This window comes from Panthera uncia, chromosome B1 (genome assembly GCF_023721935.1).
Source record: "Panthera uncia isolate 11264 chromosome B1, Puncia_PCG_1.0, whole genome shotgun sequence".
Taxonomy (NCBI): domain Eukaryota; kingdom Metazoa; phylum Chordata; class Mammalia; order Carnivora; family Felidae; genus Panthera; species Panthera uncia.
Window position 1 is genome coordinate 84,196,932 of NC_064811.1, and position 19,652 is coordinate 84,216,583.

General features: G+C 39.2%; 2 protein-coding genes across 8 annotated transcripts in view; both read right to left on the reverse strand.

Moving 5' to 3' along the window:
- Positions 1–4,680, reverse strand: part of SLC9B1 (solute carrier family 9 member B1) — a 72,359-nt gene extending 67,679 nt beyond the window's left edge. For 2 of the 7 annotated variants that reach the window (XM_049632148.1, XM_049632146.1), the window contains exon 1: positions 4,537–4,679. The gene's annotated coding sequence lies outside the window, so the exon portion shown is untranslated. Of the gene's footprint in view, positions 1–4,536 lie in introns of all 7 variants that reach the window. The other 5 variants (XM_049632144.1, XM_049632143.1, XM_049632141.1 and 2 more) reach the window with 5 other exon arrangements.
- An 11,606-nt stretch (positions 4,681–16,286) lies between these two features.
- The window catches only part of SLC9B2 (solute carrier family 9 member B2), a 50,358-nt gene continuing 46,992 nt past the window's right edge, over positions 16,287–19,652 (reverse strand). Inside the window, exon 12 of the mRNA XM_049632140.1 lies at positions 16,287–16,787. Coding sequence (XP_049488097.1) covers positions 16,566–16,787 — 222 coding nt within the window. The 3' untranslated portion in view covers positions 16,287–16,565. The remainder of the gene's footprint in view (positions 16,788–19,652) is intronic.

Genomic DNA, 19,652 nt, shown 5'->3' on the forward strand with positions numbered 1-19,652 from the left:
TTTTATTTGACAAATATTCAGCAAGAGCCCACCATATAACTGGTACTGTATTCATTTTCCTTTGTATATAGAATTTAGTCGATACAGGGTATTGTGGAAGCATATATAGTATGTTGGAAAGGGCCCAAGAAATGCTACTTAGTGACTTGCATTTCCATGCATTTCCCTACTGGATTAAATCAGTGCTGATTTTGTAATCATTTCTGAGTTCTCTGCCTAACACAGTAGATGGCAGGTAATTATCTAATTTCATTAACTGCTGAATTTTAAACACAAACAAAAAGTTTTTAAACTGTAAAACGCCTCTAGCCAGCCATTACTTTCTACCTAGCAGAGTTTTTTGTTTTTTGGATATCACTTTGGATATAATAGAGTGTAAAAAGCAAAGAAACAAACCACTATAGTAAAAAAAAGAACCAAAAAACCCAAAAAACAAACAAAAAACAACCATGGGATTTTTGTCAGAACTCTGTGGTTAATAATTCTGCCACTTACTCGGTATGTGGCCTTGGTCAAGACCCTTAACCTCTTTGAGCCTCAGTTTCCTCATCTGAAAAAGGTAGTTATAAAATCAAATGAGATACGAGAAAATAAAAACATAGCACAAAATGTAAAAGGTTACCCCAATGCTATTATTATCATTATTATTATTATTATTAGCGTGAATACAGATCAATCAGGTTTCCCTATTACTGGTCATCCCAGCTCTACAGGCAACAGGATTTCCAAATTTTATCTTTCATCTTTACTTTCCCACTTAAGAGGTAGGCTTTTGCAATTTAATAAACACATATTGATGGAAGTGGTTAAAAAAAATTCACAAAGAAAACAAGCCAAAAAAATTAAATATTAAAGGAATAAGAGAGACAAAAGCAGCAGCCTATCTAGAATTTGGATATATGGATCAAAAAATAAATCAGATCACAATTTTTTATTTTTATTTTTTTATGTCAACTGGAAGGATAAGTGGCACAAAAGAGCAATGCTATGAGCTATTTCTCAGGAAAACTGTAACCTACTGAGTGGGCAGTCAGGATATTTAGGTTGAAGATCTCACTTAGCCACTAGAATATCCAGGTAAGCCAATCCTTACGGTCTTATGGCTCCTTGATCTCCTTGGCTCCTATGATCTTTTCCTCCACCCTATCTCAGCTACCCACTTACAAGGCTACAAATCTCAAATGGGCACTTGATCCTGCCTAGCTATGCTACTATGCTTCTGTAGTATTGCTATAGATGAATATTTGTGTCCCCTCACAACTCATATGTTGAAATCCTATCCTCCAATGTGATGGCATTAGGAGGTAGGGGGTCTTTGGTAGATGATTATGTCATGAGGACAGAACCCTTAGGAATGGGATTAGTGCTCTTAATAAGAGTTCTTGGGAGCTCTCTAATCCCTTTTGGCTTTCTATTAATCAGAAATAGGGCTCTCACCAGACATTGAATCTTCCAGCACCTTGATCTCAGACTTCCCAGCCTCCACAACTATGAGAAATAAAATTGCTTATAAGCCACCTAGTCTATGCTATTTTGTTGCAGCAGCCCAAACAGACTAAGACAAATGATTTCCTTCCATTCTCTAAAATGACTATTTTATTCCTTCTCTTCCTACCCAAACATTCTTTCTTCTCTCTCCTTACTGATCTTGCCTCAGACTTTCTATTTTATTGAGAAAAAGAGAATCACTATCAGGCAGAAACTCTTTCCTGAGATCACTAGATCTACTCATCTATCTGCATCTCTACCTATACTCACTGCCTTTCTTCTTATTACTACAAATTTTATGTTCATGTTCCTGAGCCAACACTGCTACATATTCCCTGGATCCCATTCCCTCTTGTTTTCTCAAAGACTTCACTCCTAAAATATACACATTCTCTCTTATACTATAATATTTTTCTTCTCTGCTGAATAATTCCCATTAGCCTAGAAACATACTTAAGTGTCCCTATCTTTGAGAATTCTACTTTGACTCCACATACTCCTCTATTATCTACATTTCTCAGCTCTTCTTCCTGAAGTATCTTGAGATGTCTATAGTGCTGTATCTATTCTTCACATTACATTTTCTCTTCATCGTTCTTGTCAAGACACATAACCACTACATGTTGTCAAAATCCAATGATCAGATATCTTTATTTGACTTTTCAACGTGTTTCAATAGCACTGGCCGTGCTTTGTTGTCTTGACTTTTAAGTCACCGCACTCTTTGGATTTTCTTCCTACTTCACTGGCTACTCCTTACCCAATTCCTTTGCTTGCTTCTTTTCTTCTGCTTTACCTCTAATCATTGGAATCCTCTCTATGAATACACTTTATCCAGATAGTTTTTTCTACATGCTGATGTTCCTCAATTTTGTATCTTTGGTTCCTTACACAGAACTCAAGACACCAGATTTACTTTAGATTTCTAATAAGCATAGATCAAATTTTAGGTGAACAAAATAAAAACAGCCCCTTCCCAATGTACATAAACACACACACACACAGGTACTTTTTCTTCTTTAGTCTTTTTCATTTGGTAAATGTCACAGCCATCCACTCAAATTCAAGACAAAAACATAGGAGATTCTCTTTTTTTCTCATCCCCTACATTCATAACATCACCAAATCTGTAGGTTCTGCCCCAAATATACCTTATATCCATCCACTTCTATACTATGTTAGCCCAAACTATTGTCATTCCTTCCTGGATCACAATCGTCTTCTGCTACTAATCTTGTCACCAACCCTATGATCAATTAACCACATAACAGGCAGAACACATCTATTTTCAATGAAAATCAGATTATATTACTCCCTTCCAGGAGAACTTCCTGCTGGTTTATCATCATGCTTTAAATGAATTCCAAACTTATTCTATGGGTAGATCCTCATGACCTATTCAAAGCCCTGTATGATTTGGCCCCTATCTCTTCAAGGTCAAGTTGTACCACTTAATCCACACTGAAGCTAGAGCAGTCTTTATGGTGTTCCTTGAAAGAGTCAAGCTCTTTCCTACTGTAGGATTTTTGCAATTGGAATTCCATTTAACTTCAATGCTTTGATCCTACTATTTCTGTGGTTTTTTTTTTTTTTTTTTTTTTTTTTTTTTAGATCACTGAGGTGTTAGCACATGTCAGGTCTTCAGAGAGCCCTTCCTTAACCAATCAATCTAAGACGACCTCTTCCCCAGTCTCTCTCACTTCATACTGTTTTACTTCTTGACTACACTTAACATTATCCAAAATTTCCGCATTCCTATCTCGTTGCTTTGCTCACTAAATCTTAAATTCCATGAGAATAGGAATCTTGCCAGTCTTTCTTACCATTGTATTCAGAATAACTGGCAAAACAGATTTCCTAGAGATATTTAATGAATGCCTGTTCCTGAGTGAATCACTCACTCTATCTGATCTCTCATATTTGCAGACTTGCTAGTGCTAGACTTAGCTCTGGGTGCAGGGAATACAAAAATGAATAAGGCATGGCTCCTTGAGGATCTCATCCATTCGTCTCTTCAACAAATATTTACTGAATGTATATTATACTAAGCTCCAGGTACTATTAAATCTGTTTAGTGAAAATATGAAAATAATGTACAACATGAGATGTACCATAAACATGTTACTTTAGATGGTACTATTATTGCACTTGCCTCTTCCCTCTTGTTAGGTAACGGGCAGGAGCTCATGACAAGAGACAGCCAACTGATAAAAATGGCTAATATACATTTTGGTATTCACAGAAGGCAATAAATAGGAATGCGCTCTTCATAAGCACATAGTGACTAAACCCTTTGGGGTCATGAATTCTTTAGCTGAGATAGTAACAAGTGTTAACTTTCCACACTGCTCTTGCACAAATTACAATTTTATTTACGCTTATGGAGAATTAGGGAATACCCACGTCAATTGCTCCTCTCCATCTAATTTTTCAGGGACCTGGTATGGGCCTGCAGCGCTCTTGTAACTCCTGAATGCTGTATACTGGACACATGGTACCTGTACAACAGTTGCTCTTAGTCTCTTCAAAAGCATTGAGCTAAAGGGCTTGTCCAGTGTAATAAAGCCAACAGAAACAGGCTGGGGAGGGGGAACTGAGAGGTGGGTAGGTTAGGGAGGAAAGCCTTCCCAGGATCAACTACCAATCCTGGAACACACGTCCGGTCACAGGAGCACGTTAAAGTTCATTTGCACATATTCACCCTTTGGACAACAGTCTACCCTTAATAAAACTAATTTTGCAGTCAGTCTTGACTGACAGATCTTTTTTCTTGCGAGTTATCTGTAAAATGAAAGGAACAGAGAAGGAAGGGAGAGAATAAAGAAGACAGCGATGTGGGATGAGGGAGTAAAGAAACGAGTCAGGGGGAGGAGAGAAAAAAGGTCTGTGGCTGTTTCCCCAGCTTCTGACAAAGGAGCCCACGTCTGCTCCTGAAGCGGGAGGAAAGGAGCTCCACGGGCCTACAGGAAGGGAAGGACGGCACAGGATGAGGGGCCAGTGCCCAAGGGCCTGGAAAGGGTGAGAGTTGTTGAGAAAAATGGACCATACCTACAATTCCTTCAGCATCCCTCGCTACCCCGGGAGTGGTCCTGGCGCCCAGCAACTGCCGCGTAGACCACGCGCCGCTCTGGGGGAAAAGCCGCCAGGGCCCGAACTCCGCGCGGGTGCTGGGGCCAGACTAATGGCCGCCGGCTCAGCCAAGGGCAGCGGGGCGGGGTCTGGGTGGGGTCTGGGCGGGGCTGGCAGCAGCAGGGCGGGGCTAATGGAGGCCCCGCGTTTAAGCGGACTGCCGGCTGCTCTGCCCTGCGAAGGCTCGGGTTTGGGGGTTCCCGGCGACGGCGTGGTGTGCTTTCAGTCTATTCGACCCTTTCCTTCCCACGTCTCTTGTGAATGATGACTTATTGCGTTGTCAAAGTCCAGGTACAGAGTTGACATCACAGGGTCTTTAAGCCAAAAAGCAGCGCCAGGGGCTGCACGTGTCAGAAATGACTTGTCAACTCACATCAGTGTCCCCTTAAGTCAACTTAAATATAATACAGTTGTAAAAGAGAGCACTGCCACTTTATAGCTACGGAACTACAGGCAAATACATAGCTTCCCTGAGCTGCAGTTTTCTCTTCTGTAAAGGACATGGTTGGCGGTGGTGCGACTACATGACAAGTGTCTGGAACAGGGCTCGGTACAAATAAACACTCAAATGTCCTGTTATCAGCATAAAACCTTTGTGTTTTTTTCCACATGAGCTCTTATGTGGAGACCTTCATATGAAACAAATAAAAGCAGTTGAGAGTGGGCCCCCAGAAGCTTTGGGTTCTTAGTTCTGAGGCTCCTCTAATGGACTCTGCAAGCTTCTTAAATAATAGACGAAAAACAACTCTTATTTCTCCAATAAGAATTATAAACGTCTTATAGAGACAAACTGCCCTTTTCTAACTTTGCTCCCCATACCGCAAACAACTTTGGTCCTTGCACACACCGTATCCTTTTTTGCCTATGTGTTTTTTTCTCAAGTTTTTGGTTAGGACTGTTTTCTTTCTCCTTTTCTTATTGCTCAGGATATGATTTAAATTACAACTCTTTCTTGGGTGATCAAATAAAAAAACTCTCCTTCACCTTTAGCATGATGTAGACATCTCAAAAAAGATTCAAAGTTATTTTCTGCCTTGTTTCAGGAGAGTAGGTAAGATTTCTGTGATTGTAGGGTTAGGGAAATGCTTTGTTCTCATGGTAGGGAAGGGAAAAGCAGGATACTGGTGCAAAGCTCTACAAATGGTAGAGCTGGGAAGAAAGGCTTTTGAGAAGAGTCTGAACAGGGCACTGCTCTGTGCTCCAGATGCAGTGAAATACTGGAGAGATTAGTGCTTTAGGGTCCATCTAAGGAAGATGGAGGACACATAAACAAGTTCTGTTCTAATTGGAACAGAAGGCTCAAGCCAGATTTAATTTGGCTTAGTCCACTAAACCTGTATTATTTGCTCCTAAAATGGCATGAAGCAATTCCTACCTGTTGGAAAGAACTACATAAGTTATTCATATAGAAATAAACGTTCTGAAACATTTCAAAAACTATGTCCTTCATTTATTTGAAGATAACATGATGAAAATTTAATAATGGTTTAAAAAACATCTAAAAAACACCGATGTCTTCTCTTGTAAAAACTTAATAGAAACTTAAAAAAATAAGTCAGTTATATTTGCAACCATGCCATTGAGAGCAAAACACTTTTGAGGAAAAAGGATGACCTTATTAATGACAGCATTTTTCACTAAATTTGATATGACAAAAATAGCTGAAAAATATCTTCTATATAAATCGCTCTGGGAGAAAAACAAGGAAGATGGTGGCATAGGAGAACACTGGGCTCACCTCATCCTCGTCCTGCTGATCACTTAGATTCCACCCACACCTGCCTAAATAACCCAGAAAACTGCCAGAAGATGAGCAGAATGGACTCTCCAGAGCAAAGCATAGACAAGAGGCCCACAGAAGAGGGTAGGAAGGGCCAAGAGGTGGTGCACACTACATGGACTGGTGGGAGGGAGCCGGGGCAGTGGAGGGGCAGCCCACCTGGCAAGGCAGAGCCCCTGAGTCTGACTTGCAAAAGCAGAGTGGCCGGAAGGACTGAGTTCTGACAGCCATCGGGATTTAGCAAGCACTTGGAATGTTATAAGTCAACAGCTCTGCTTGGAGAGTGGGAGGGCAAGAGGACACCGGGAGGGAGAGGTGTTGAGCCCTGGAAGACAGAGCTCAGCTCAGCAGGGAACAAAGATGCTGGCCAGCGCCATCTCCCTCTCCCATCCCCCAGCCAAAACCCTAAAGGGAACCAGTTCGCCGAACTTGCTTGCATCGCGCAAACACCCAATGTTGTGCTTCTGTGGATCCATCCCTCAGACCGGGTCAGCCTCCCTCCCAGTGCTGCAGGGCCCCTCCCGCAGGGGACCACCAAGGGCAAAATAAGCTGAGCCTGCTCCTCTGCCCCTGTGCACTTTGTGGATCCACCCTGGCTAATATGCCAGATCCCATCAAAGCAGCACCACAAGCCTGGCAGTGTGCAAGTAGCCCAGACAGGGGCCACACCACTCCACAGTGAGTCCTGACCCTGGGAGAGGGGAAGATAAGGTACACACCACTCTGACTGTGGCCCCAGTGGTGGGCTGGGGACAGACATCGGGTCTGACTGCGGCCCAGCCCACCAACACAAGTTACTCCAGACACCACAGGGGAAGTGCCCTGCAGTTCCGCGCCACCCCAGGGACTATCCAAAATGACGAAACGGAAGAATTCTCCTCAAAAGAAACTCCGGGAAGTAGCGACAGCTAGCGAATTGATCAAAAACGATTTAAGCAATATAATGGAACAAGAATTTAGAATAATAGTCATAAAATTAATCGCTGGGCTTGAAAAAAGTATAGAGGACAGCAGAGAATCTATTGCTACAGAGATCAAGGGACTAAGAAATAGTCATGAGAAGCTAAAAATTGCTATAAATGAGGTGCAAAATAAAATGGAGGTGACCAGAGCTCGCATTGAAGAGGCAGAGGAGAGAATAGGTGAATTAGAAGATAAAATTATGGAAAAAGAAGAAGCTGAGAAAAAGAGAGATAAAAATATCCAGTAGTATGAGGAGAGAATTAGAGACCTAAGTGATGCAATCAAACGGAACAATATCTGTATAATAGGAATTCCAGAAGAGGAAGACAGAGAGAAAGGGGCTGAAGGTGTACTTGAACAAATCATAGCTGAGAACTTCCCTGATCTGGAGAAGGAAAAAGGCATTGAAATCCAAGAGGCAGAGAGAACTCCCTTCAGATGTAACTTGACTCGATCTTCTGCATGGCATATCATAGTGACACTGGCAAAATACAAGGATAAAGAGAACATTCTGAAAGCAGCTAGGGATAAACACGCTCTAACATATAAAGGGAGACCCATAAGACTACTGGCAGACTTATCTACTGAAACTTGGCAGGCCAGAAAGGAATGGCAGGAAATCTTCAATGTGATGAACAGAAAAAAAAATATGCAGCCAAGAATCCTTTATCCAGCAAGTCTGTCATTCAGAATAGAAGGAGAGATAAAGGTCTTCCCAAACAAACAAAAACTGAAGGAATTCGTCACCACTAAACCAGCCCTACAAGAGACTCTAAGGGGGATTCTGTGAGTGAAATGTTGCAAGGACCACAAAGGACCAGAGACATCACTACAAGTATAAAACATACAGACATCACAATGACTCTAAACCCATATCTTTCAATAATAACACTGAATGTAAATGGACTAAATGCTCCAACCAAAAGACACATGGTATCAGAATGGATAAAAAAGCAAGACCCATCTATTTTCTGCCTAAAAGAGACTCATTTTAGACCTCAGGACACTTTCAGATTGAAAGTGAGGGGATGGAGAACTATCTATCATGCTACTGGAAGTCAAAAGAAAGCTGGAGTAGCCATACTTATATCAGACACACTAGACTTTAAATTAAAGGTTGTAACAAGAGATGAAGAAGGGAATTGTATAATAATAACAGGGTCTATCCATCAGGAAGAGCTAACAATTATAAATGTCTATGTGTCGAATATGGGAGCCCCCAAATCTATAAAACAATTAATCACAAACATAAGCAACCTTATCATAAGAATGTGGTAATTGCAGGGGACTTTAATACTCCACTTACAACAATGGATAGATCATCTAGACACAGGATCAATAAAGAAACAAGGGCCCTGAATGATACATTGGATCAGATGGACTTGACAGATATATTTAGAACTCTACATCCCAAAGCAACAGAATATACTTTCTTCTTGAGTGCACATGGAAACTTCTCCAAGATAGATCACATACTGGGTCACAAAACAGCCCTTCATAAGTATACAAGAATTGAGATCATACCATGCACACTTTCAGACCACAATGTTATGAAGCTTGAAATCAGCCACAGGAAAAAGTCTGGAAAACCTCCGAAAGCATGGAGGTTTAAGAACACCCTACTAAAGAATGAATGGGTCAACCAGGCAATTAGAGAAGAAATTAAAAAATATATGGAAACAAATGAAAATGAAAATACAACAATCCAAACGCTCTGGGATGCAGCGAAGGCAGTCCTGAGAGGAAAATACATTGTAATCCAGGCCTATCTCAATAAACAAGAAAAATCCCCAAAACAAAATCTAACAGCACACCTAAAGGAAATAGAAGCAGAACAGCAAAGACACCCCAAACCCAGAAGAAGAAGAGAAATAATAAAGATCAGAGCAGAAATAAACAATATAGAATCTAAAAAAACTGTAGAGCAGATCAATGAAACCAAGAGATGGTTTTTTGAAAAAATAAACAAAATTGATAAACTTCTAGCCAGGCTTCTCAAAAAGAAAAGGGAGATGACCCAAATAGATAAAATCATGAATGAAAATGGAATTATTACAACCAATCCCTCAGAGATACAAGCAATTATCAGGGAATACTATGAAAAATTATATGCCAACAAACTGGACAACCTGGAAGAAATGGACAAATTCCTCAGCACCCAAACACTTCCAAAACTCAAACGGGAAGAAATAGAAAACTTGAACACACCCATAACAAGCAAAGAAATTGAATCAGTTATCAAAAATCTCCCAACAAATAAGAGTCCAGGACCAGATGGCTTCCCAGGGGAATTCTACCAGACATTTAAAGCAGAGATAATACCTATCCTTCTCAAGCTGTTCCAAAAAATTGAAAGGGAAGGAAAATTTGCAGACTTATTATATGAAGCCAGCGTTACTTTGATTCCTAAACCAGACAGAGACCCAGTAAAAAAAGAGAACTACAGGCCAATATCCCTGATGAATATGGATGCAAAAATTCTCAATAGGATACTAGCAAATCGAATTCAACAGCATATAAAAAGAATTATTCACCAAAGATCAAGTGGGATTCATTCCTGGGCTGCAGGGCTGGTTCAACATTCACAAATCAATCAACGTGATACATCACATTAATAAAAGAAAAGATAAGAACTATATGATCCTGTCAATCGATGCAGAAAAAGCATTCGACAAAATTCAGCATCCTTTTTTAATAAAAACCCTTGGGAAAGTAGGGATAGAAGGAACATACTTAAACATCTTAGAAGCCATTTATGAAAAGCCCACAGCTAATATCATCCTCAATGGGGAAAAAAGTAAGAGCTTTCCCCCTGAGATCAGGAACACGACAGGAATGTCCACTCTCACTGCTGTTGTTTAACATAGTGTTGGAAGTGCTAGCATCAGCAATCAGACAACAAAAGGAAATCAAAGGCATCAAAATTGACAAAGATGAAGTCAAGCTTTCACTTTTTGCAGATGACATGATATTATATATGGAAAACCCGATAAACTCCACCAAAAGTCTGCTAGAACTGGGGCGCCTGGGTGGCTCAGTCGGTTAAGCGTCCAACTTCGGCTCAGGTCATGATCTCACGGTCCATGGGTTCGAGCCCCGTGTCGGGCTCTGTGCTGACAGCTCAGAGCCTGGAGCCTGCTTCAGAGTCTGTGTCTCCCTCTCTCTCTGCCCCTCCCCCGTTCATGCTCTGTCTCTCTCTGTCTCAAAAATAAATAAACATTAAAAAAAAAAAAGTCTGCTAGAACTGATACATGAATTCAGCAAAGTCATAGGATAAAAAATCAATGTACAGAAATCAGTTGCATTCTTATACACTAATAATGAAGCAACAGAAAGACAAATAAAGAAACTGATCCCATTCACAATTGCACCAAGAAGCATAAAATACCTAGGAATAAACCTAACCAAAGATGTAAAAGATCTGTATGCTGAAAACTATAGAAAGCTTATGAAGGAAATTGAAAAAGATACAAAGAAATGGAAGAACATTCCATGCTCATGGATTGGAAGAATAAATATTGTTAAAATGTCAATACTACCCAAAGCTACCTACACATTCAATGCAATCCCAATCAAAATTGCACCAGCATTCTTCTCGAAGCTAGAACAAGCAATCCTAAAATTTGTATGGAACCACAAAAGACCCCGAATAGCCAAAGTAATTTTGAAGAAGAAGACCAAAGTGGCAGACATCACAATCCCAGACTTTAGCCTCTACTACAAAGCTATAATCATCAAGACAGCATGGTATTGGCACAAAAACAGACACATGGATCAATGGAATAGAATAGAAACCCCAGAATTAGACCCACAAAAGTATGGCCAACTAATCTTTGACAAAGCAGGAAAGAATATCCAATGGAAAAAAGACAGTCTCTTTAACAGATGGTGCTGGGAGAACTGGACAGCAACATCCAGTTCTGGATGAACTGATCCAAAGGCAAGGGAATTAAAAGCAAAAATGAACTATTGGGACCTCATCAAGATAAAAACCTTCTGCACTGCAAAGGAAACAATCAACAAAACTAAAAGGCAACCGACAGAATGGGAAAAGATATTTGCAAATGACATATCGGACAAAGGGCTAGTATCCAAAATCTGTAAGAGCTCACCAAACTCCACACCCAAAAAACAAATAATCCAGTGAAGAAATGGGCAGAAGACATGAATAGACACTTCTCTAAAGAAGACATCCAGATGGCCAACAGGCACATGAAAAGATGCTCAACGTCGCTCTTCATCAGGGAAATACAAATCAAAATCACACTGAGATACTACCTCACACCAGTCAGAGTGGCTAAAATGAACAAATCAGGAGACTATAGATGCTGGCAAGGATGTGGAGAAACGGCAACCCTCTTGCACTGTTGGTGGGAATGCAAACTGGTGCAGCTGCTCTGGAAAACAGTGTGGAGGTTCCTCAAAAAATTAAAAATAGAGCTACCCTATGACCCAGCAATAGCTCTGCTAAGAATTTACCCAAGGGATACAGGAGTACTGATGCATAGGGGCACTTGTACCCCAATGTTTATAGCAGCACTTTCAACAATAGCCAAATTATGGAAAGAGCCTAAATGTCCATGAACTGATGAATGGATAAAGAAATTGTAGTTTATATACACAATGGAATACTATGTGGCAAGAGAAAAAATGAAATATGGCCTTTTGTAGCAACGTGGATAGAACTCGAGAGTGTTATGCTGAGTGAAATAAGTCAAATAGAGAAAGACAGATACCGTATGTTTTCACTCTTATGTGGATCCTGTGAAACTTAAAGGTTAGAGAGGGAGGGAGCCAAATCATAAGAGACTCTCAAAAACAGAACAAACTGAGGATTGACGGGGGGTGGGAGGGAGGGGAGGTGGGTGATGGGTATTGAAGAGGGTACCTGTTGGGATGAGCACTGGGTGTTGTATGGAAACCAATTTGACAATAACTTTCATATTAAAAAAAATCTCTCTGTAGTTCGGGGAGCAATAAATAGAAAGATGGTCAACTAATAGAAATAGAAGTGTGGTCAGTGATCTATTTGGTATGATTTAATTGCCAATAAATTTTTTTTTAATGTTTATTCATTTTTGAAAGAGAGCGCAAGCAGGGGTGGGGCAGAGACAGAGGGGGACACAGAATCCAAAGCAGGCTCCAGGCTCTGAGTTGTCATCATAGAGCCCGATGAGGGGCTCAAACTCACAATCTGTGAGATCATGACCTGAGTTGAAGTCGCACACTTAATCAACTGAACCACCCAGGCTCCCCTAATTACCAATTTTCTTTTCTAGTCCTACCTGTCACTAATTTTTTATCAACCCTAAGTGCCAAATTTTTACTGTATACCAGGCTTTACTGTTTCAAATTTTCCAATATGCTTGTCCTTTATCTAGTTGTTTCCTTCTTCACCTTACTCTCTAATATTAATCCATCAATTCAAATTGAAGGTCCAATTCACGTTTATCCTCCTTTAATTTTCCCCACTGAGAACACTGTTGAATCATTCATTTGTATTACAGCTATTTGTACATATCTTATTTCCTTGTAAGATTCTTGAAGGCAAGTATGTGTTATTCGTATTTGTATTTTCCACAGTGTCAATTTCCCAATAGAATTTGAGTTCCGTGAAACAGGGCTCTTGCACATCTTGGTCATTGTATCTCTTGGCATTGAGCATAATGCCTGGCACATAGCAAGCATATTATAAGTGTATTTTGAGTGAGTGTATGTAAGGATTTTAAAACATAATCTCCATCAAGGTTATCTCCATAATCTCCAAGGATTTGTCTGTTTTATTCATTGCAAAATGAATATGTTAATATTAACAGGTGAACACATGCTTATTTGGAAGTCTCAGTATTCATCATATACAACAAATTTCTTCAATCTCTATATCTTCACAGAAGTCAAATATAAAGTGTTTGTTCCTTTTCACCCAACGAATTCAGTGGATGATGTATCTTTCTGAAAATAAGACATCTCCTAGAAGTGCAAGAGTAAAATGTAAAAGAATCAAAATAAAATGGATGTTTATGTTAAGAGTAGTTTCGGTTTTGTTCCTTGTGCTTTTCTGTGTTCTAAATTTTCTGTAATGAAAAGGTCTTATTTTATAATCAGAAAAAAATGGTATTTTTAAAGAGTGTAAAGGATGAGATCATTTGCAAATGTATGGTTGAGGAAACTTTGAGGACATCCAAGTTCAATCAAGGTTATCTGGAGTTAATATCAGAGAGAAAATATTGGAATGTGAAAATTACTTTGACCTGAAATGTAATAAGCCTCTCTTAAAAAAACAATACCTCTCAGAGGAGAGATGGATGGCACCAACCTTAGGAAAAGAAAAAGACATCATAGAACAAGAACTTATAGTGATTTCTTAGCAGTGCCTTGGAAGTATGACACCTTTGCTGTGGACTGTTTTCCGCCCAGATTCATATGTTGAAGCCTTAACCCCCAATGTGATGCTATGTGGAGATGGGCTTTTGGAGGTAATTACATTTAAATGAGGTCATGAGGAAAGAAAAGACACCAGAGAGCTTACATACTCCCCCTCCCCCAACCCATTCTCATCTCTTTCCCTATCACATGATGACACAGCAAAAAGGAGGCCATAAATGAGGTAGGAAGAGAGCCCTCAGCAGAACCTGATCATGATAGCACCCTCATGTTGGAATTCCATCCTTCGGAACTATGAGAAAATAAATGTCTGTTGTTTAAGTCACTCAGTCTATGGTACTTTGTTATAGCCGCCCAAGCAGAATAATATAGATCAAGAAGACTAAGATCGGAACTGTTATGTGGCAGGTAGTTTTCCTTTCTCTTTTTTTTTTTTTAGAGAGGGAGAGAGCATGATGGGGAGTAGAAAGGGAAAGAGAGAGAGAGAGAGAGAGAGAGAGAGAGAGATAGAATCTTAAACAGGCTCCATGCTCAGCACTCAGTATGAAGCCTGGTGGGGGCTCGATCCCACAACCCTGGGATCATGACTGGAGCTGAATTCAAGAGTTGAAAGCTCAATTGAGCCACCCAGGCACCCCTGGCAGGTAGTTTTCTATATTGGAATAGGATCCCCTCAGTGATTCAGTCGATGAAAGTTTATTAAATGCCTACTGTGTTTCATGCCCTGTGCAAAGTACTGTGTATCCAAAGATGACCAAGACAAAGCTCCCACCCCTAAGGAGCTCATGTAATAGGAAACAAGCATGTAAACAAACTGAAAAAAGATTATAAATGCTTTGACAGAAGTATGTATGGGGTACTTACATCCTTTTTTCAGGAACTCAGAGGTCAGGGTAATTGTTTCTATCTGTGTTGGGGTGGTGTAAGTTTGGTTGGCCTGAGTCAACACTCTGTATCTAGTTAACTCTGAGTTCAACCAAGTCAATAGCTGTGACTCATGATGTGGTGATAAGCCTGAGACTTCAGTTACAAACCCTGCATAGGCCCATACTGGACCATACTGGACATTTTTAGGCACTTAGATAGTGGCTGCCCACCAAGGAGAGGGAGGACAGAACCTGTTTTATGCCCTCCAAAATGGTATAGGCTATTGCTAGTGGCCAAATGGCCTCTTGCACCATTTCTGTACTGTGAATTTCCACTTCTAATTCTTCTTTGGAGCCTTGAATATTTATAACAACATTCTCATTTACTTATACTAATTGTATTTTGTATACGTTAACAAGCATTCAAAGCTGTTACTGGAGAAAAACTACTGGAGAACATGGGACCTAGCACTAACTACAGCAGCCTTTTGCCTCACATGCCTTTTGCTGTCTATGTTCTAAGCATCCCCCATATCCTAGCCCAGGCCTTACTCTGTCTGGGAGCTGTGCCTGAACTGTACCACCCCTGGATTGTGAGGGTGCTCCTGTTATGAGCCCCTCAGCACTCCTGGATTTTCTGCATCATAGCACATATCATATTGCTTTGAAATCTCTTATTTGTGTCCTCTACTAGACTGTCAGATCCTTAAGGACAGGAGCAATAATAGTTTTGATGACATGCCTAGGTCATCAAAGGCTTCCACTAAGTATTTATTGAAGGAATCCAGTTTCAGAGCCTGCAAAAGTAGAGGAACAGATGAGCATTAAGTTTATGTTGCTACCACCAAGGTGCATCTAACCAATGAAGTTCAGTTTGAAATATTTATCTGAACTTCGGCATAAATTAATCCAATCCAAATAAAGAGCAAAAACTAGAAGGAAACACAGTACCATAAAGTAACCAAAGTCAGGCTGATATAAAAATTGAAGCTATTATGGCTTCATATTATGTTAGCTTAATAAAAATTAAGTTGGTTTTGAACAGAGGTGAAAGTCATGGAGAAAGGGTCTGGAGCAGTAGTCTGAGGACAAGAGAGGAATGGATAGGCTTTATGCAGATCAGCTTGGTAGGATCAGAATATTTGTAATCTATTCATTTAACACAATCTATTCCTTTAATAAGAAAAGGCTGAATCAGGGCACTCCTTAAGGCAAACTCAGATGGGCCACTAAAATGGGAGACTCTGTGTTGCCACCTAGGAGACAGGATAAGGTCTGTCTAGGTGCATAGCTGCAAGAGGAAGAGCCAATGAAGATACTCTGCATACTTGAAATTTTGGTGGGACCAATCAGTTACAATACTACACAGAATGGTAGCAAGAGAGGTAGAAATGGAGTAGAGGCAGATTGGCACAGAAAGTGGGGGTAAAACTGACGGGGAATTGCATAAAGTGGGGGTAGAAATTAATGGGGGATTGCATTATGGTATTTAAAAATAAAAAAGAAAAGAGGAGTCAAAAATATGTCAAGGCATGAAAGGTTAGGTGACTATGAATCATGAAATTATGACAGTTACAGTAAGTTAGAACAAGCTGTTGGCTAATAGAATAGGATACTGCACTTGATGTTTTCCATGTTAATCTTAAATTGTGGTAGTACATTTTAGTGTATATGTCCCTAAACAAATTAAGATATATGATGAAGACTTATTTAAAAAAAAAAAAAAAAGGTCGAGAAATCAGGTTGGAGTTGTAGAATATTACCATACAAATGGAAAGGATAATGGCTGAAAATGCTCTTTAAAGAAATAGCCACACTTTTGTTTCTATTACATTTAAGGTTTAAACATTACATATCTCAATATCCATCTAGATAAAGTAGCCTCTGGTAGCTGATAAAATTAGCTCTGGTAGCAGCTTTCTAATCATTATATTCAGCATTCTCTCTCTTCACCTCTAAACTTGTACAGAAGTCTCTTCCTGAACTTCTTCATTTTTATTTTGATGTTCAGCTTTCTGGAGAAGCCTGGGGCCCAGCAAACCGATGAGCAGACTGCCAATTGGGGCTGTGATGAGGATGGACAAAAATGCCACTGTCAACACATCCATTCCATATTCTTCCAATTGTTTCTCTCCATGTGATCTTGCTGTGTCCAAAGCCACAGATCCTATGGCAGCCTATACAAGTTTAAAGGTAACATTGTAAACATAAGACAAGCACACAGAAAAAAGGTGAATTATTTTCTCATTTGCAAAAACAAATGGCTTATTCTCTTGCTCAACTAAGAAAGTTCTTAGTCTTCCTTCAAAGCATACTGCAGTTAGTTTTGTCTGAAAACTCTCCCTGTCCTTGCTTGGGGAAAGAATAGTGATTCATATGTACCTATTTGCATAAGGTAGGGTTACAAAAAGTATCAGGCAAATATATTTCAAAACAAAAGGCAAACGCAGACTCACAATATTAATTAACTATAACATGATCTTATATACTAACTTCCTCCTGAGTAAAGCTGAATGTTACTGGTCATCTCATTCTTTTATCTTTAGAATTCTGAATTAAGAAAAAAAACAAGATGAAAAAATGCAGTGATACTGGAAGATGGTGAAGTTTTAAATAACAACAATAATAATAAAAGCCCATGTTGTATGTAAGCGATGAATCACGGAATCTACCCCCAAAACCAAGAGCACACTCTATACACTGTATGTTAGCCAATTTGACAATAAATTATATAAAAAAATTTAAACAACAAACAAAAGAATATGTTTTGCTTTAGAGCCTAATTATTAAACATCATGAAACTTGAAAATGTTAGGCACCTTCAAAACTTGAAATTAATGTTATTCAGTATTTAGTTAATTTTTGCCTTGGGAGTTGGTAAAATGTCTTATTTAAGATTTCGCTTTTGAAAAGCCTTACACAATTTTTGTTTCCTTTTTTACAGGCAAAATGCAGTATTATCAGTGCACATGGCAAAATAACATATTAAACGATCTGGTTATTCCCTTATTCCACAGAACACAACAATGTTAGCCTGGAGGATAATCAAACAGAAGAGAAAATATCAGTGTGCATAAGACACATGGCAGAGACTACTAATTGCCCGCAAATATCTGAATGCCCCTTTATCCTTCTATAATGAAACTCTTGAGTTTCAGCTGGTCAATTACTGTACAAAGAGACTTTTTTCAGCGTTTTTTTACAACTAGATGAAGCTATGTTTCTAAGTTCTGGCCACTGAGAGGCAAGCAGAAGTGATAAATGCTATTAGTAGACTGCTCTCTAGGTGGACTCACGGGTGGAAGGCACACACTGAGGGTAGTAGCCACGCTGCCAGCTCTGGAATGCCCAGATAATTTATTTGAAGGTTCGTGGTTATTGCAGTTTACCTTGTACCATAACTAATACAACATTTCAAGAATTCTTGAGAAGATGTGCACATACTACGATGTGTAGTTTTCAATTTTCTGTTGTGTGTGTGAGTATGCATGTGTGTTTTGGGGCTTGTACATATGCTGAGTTGTGATTTAAAATATATTTCTTATAGTATACATGAGCAAAAAAGTTTGAAAAACACTAATGTAGAAAAAACATATAAGACAGTTTTGTTTCTTGGGCAGTGGCAAGAGGAGAAAAAATTTTTTATACAATACTTACTTCACAGAACATACATTATTCAACAGGTTCTGGATAATGTTTCCTTATTTTATAATTGGCTTTGAAAGCAGGAAAGTGTCATTTTCCAAATGTTAATGTTTAGAAACAAATCTTTCATACCAAAGCTACTAGAGTGATTATTTGATATTTACCCACTAAAGTTACCAAAGGTAGCGAGGAAGCTGAAGGCACTCTGAGGGAGAAACTATTTCACTTACTGTACTATTAACCTCACAGTATTCTTATCCATTATGTCTCAGACGTCTTTGAAAGTCTGATGGAAATGAAAACTTCTCTGGAATAATGCCGAAGCTCACAGCCACACAAAATCTGGCATAGTTATAGAGCATACATATCCCCAAAAGCTTCCTAAATTAAGAACATCTGATTTTCATTTCATGAAACAGAAATGTGCATATTTAAACAACTGCAAAATAATCAGAGAAGAGACAGTTAAATCTTGTGTGCTATGTTTAGTTTGAAAATATGGAACATAATCAGAATTATATTACATTTGCAACAAATAATAATCTACACAGTTGTAATTTAATTAGTAATTCTATCAAATACGTGGTCAGTAATTTCAAGCACCTATATTCATGCCTTGCTCATGAGAGTGCACAGTTTTGGGGTCATGTGATTGATACATTTGACAGGAGGTCCGGCTAGTTTGAAAAATTTTTTTTTTTCAACTTTTTTTTTTTTTTTTTTTTTTTTATTTTTGGGACAGAGAGAGACAGAGCATGAACAGGGGAGGGGCAGAGAGAGAGGGAGACACAGAATCGGAAACAGGCTCCAGGCTCCGAGCCATCAGCCCAGAGCCTGACGCGGGGCTCGAACTCACGGACCGCGAGATCGTGACCTGGCTGAAGTCGGACGCTTAACCGACTGCGCCACCCAGGCGCCCCTAGTTTGAAAATTTTAATATCAACCAATAATCTAGGAAGGCAATAAAGCATTTTCCTAATTGTTTTTAATAAATCTTTCTCCTTTATATATAAAGACTGTGGTCAAGCATAACTGATCATTAGTCATACGGACACTGAAGTATTTCCAAATACTAAGATGGGCCATGCTATTTCTGTTTTACTCTCTTCTTGGAAGATATTGAAATGCAAAGTTGTCAAAAGATTGACAACTATCTTTCTGGGTGATTTAGAGAACTCTGACTGATAAAAATTCAAACACTTTCTTCCTGTGACTACTACTTTCTGCTTAGTGTAGGGATATACTGGATTTTTAGTTGATTTAAGTAAATCTGGTGATCTAGATAAATTTAAATGAGCCATCATATTTAGGAAATGAATATACTCAAAATAAAACTTTTAAACAGTAGATTAGTATAAACCCTTTTTGTAAATCAGTCTTCAATTACATTTTTTCAC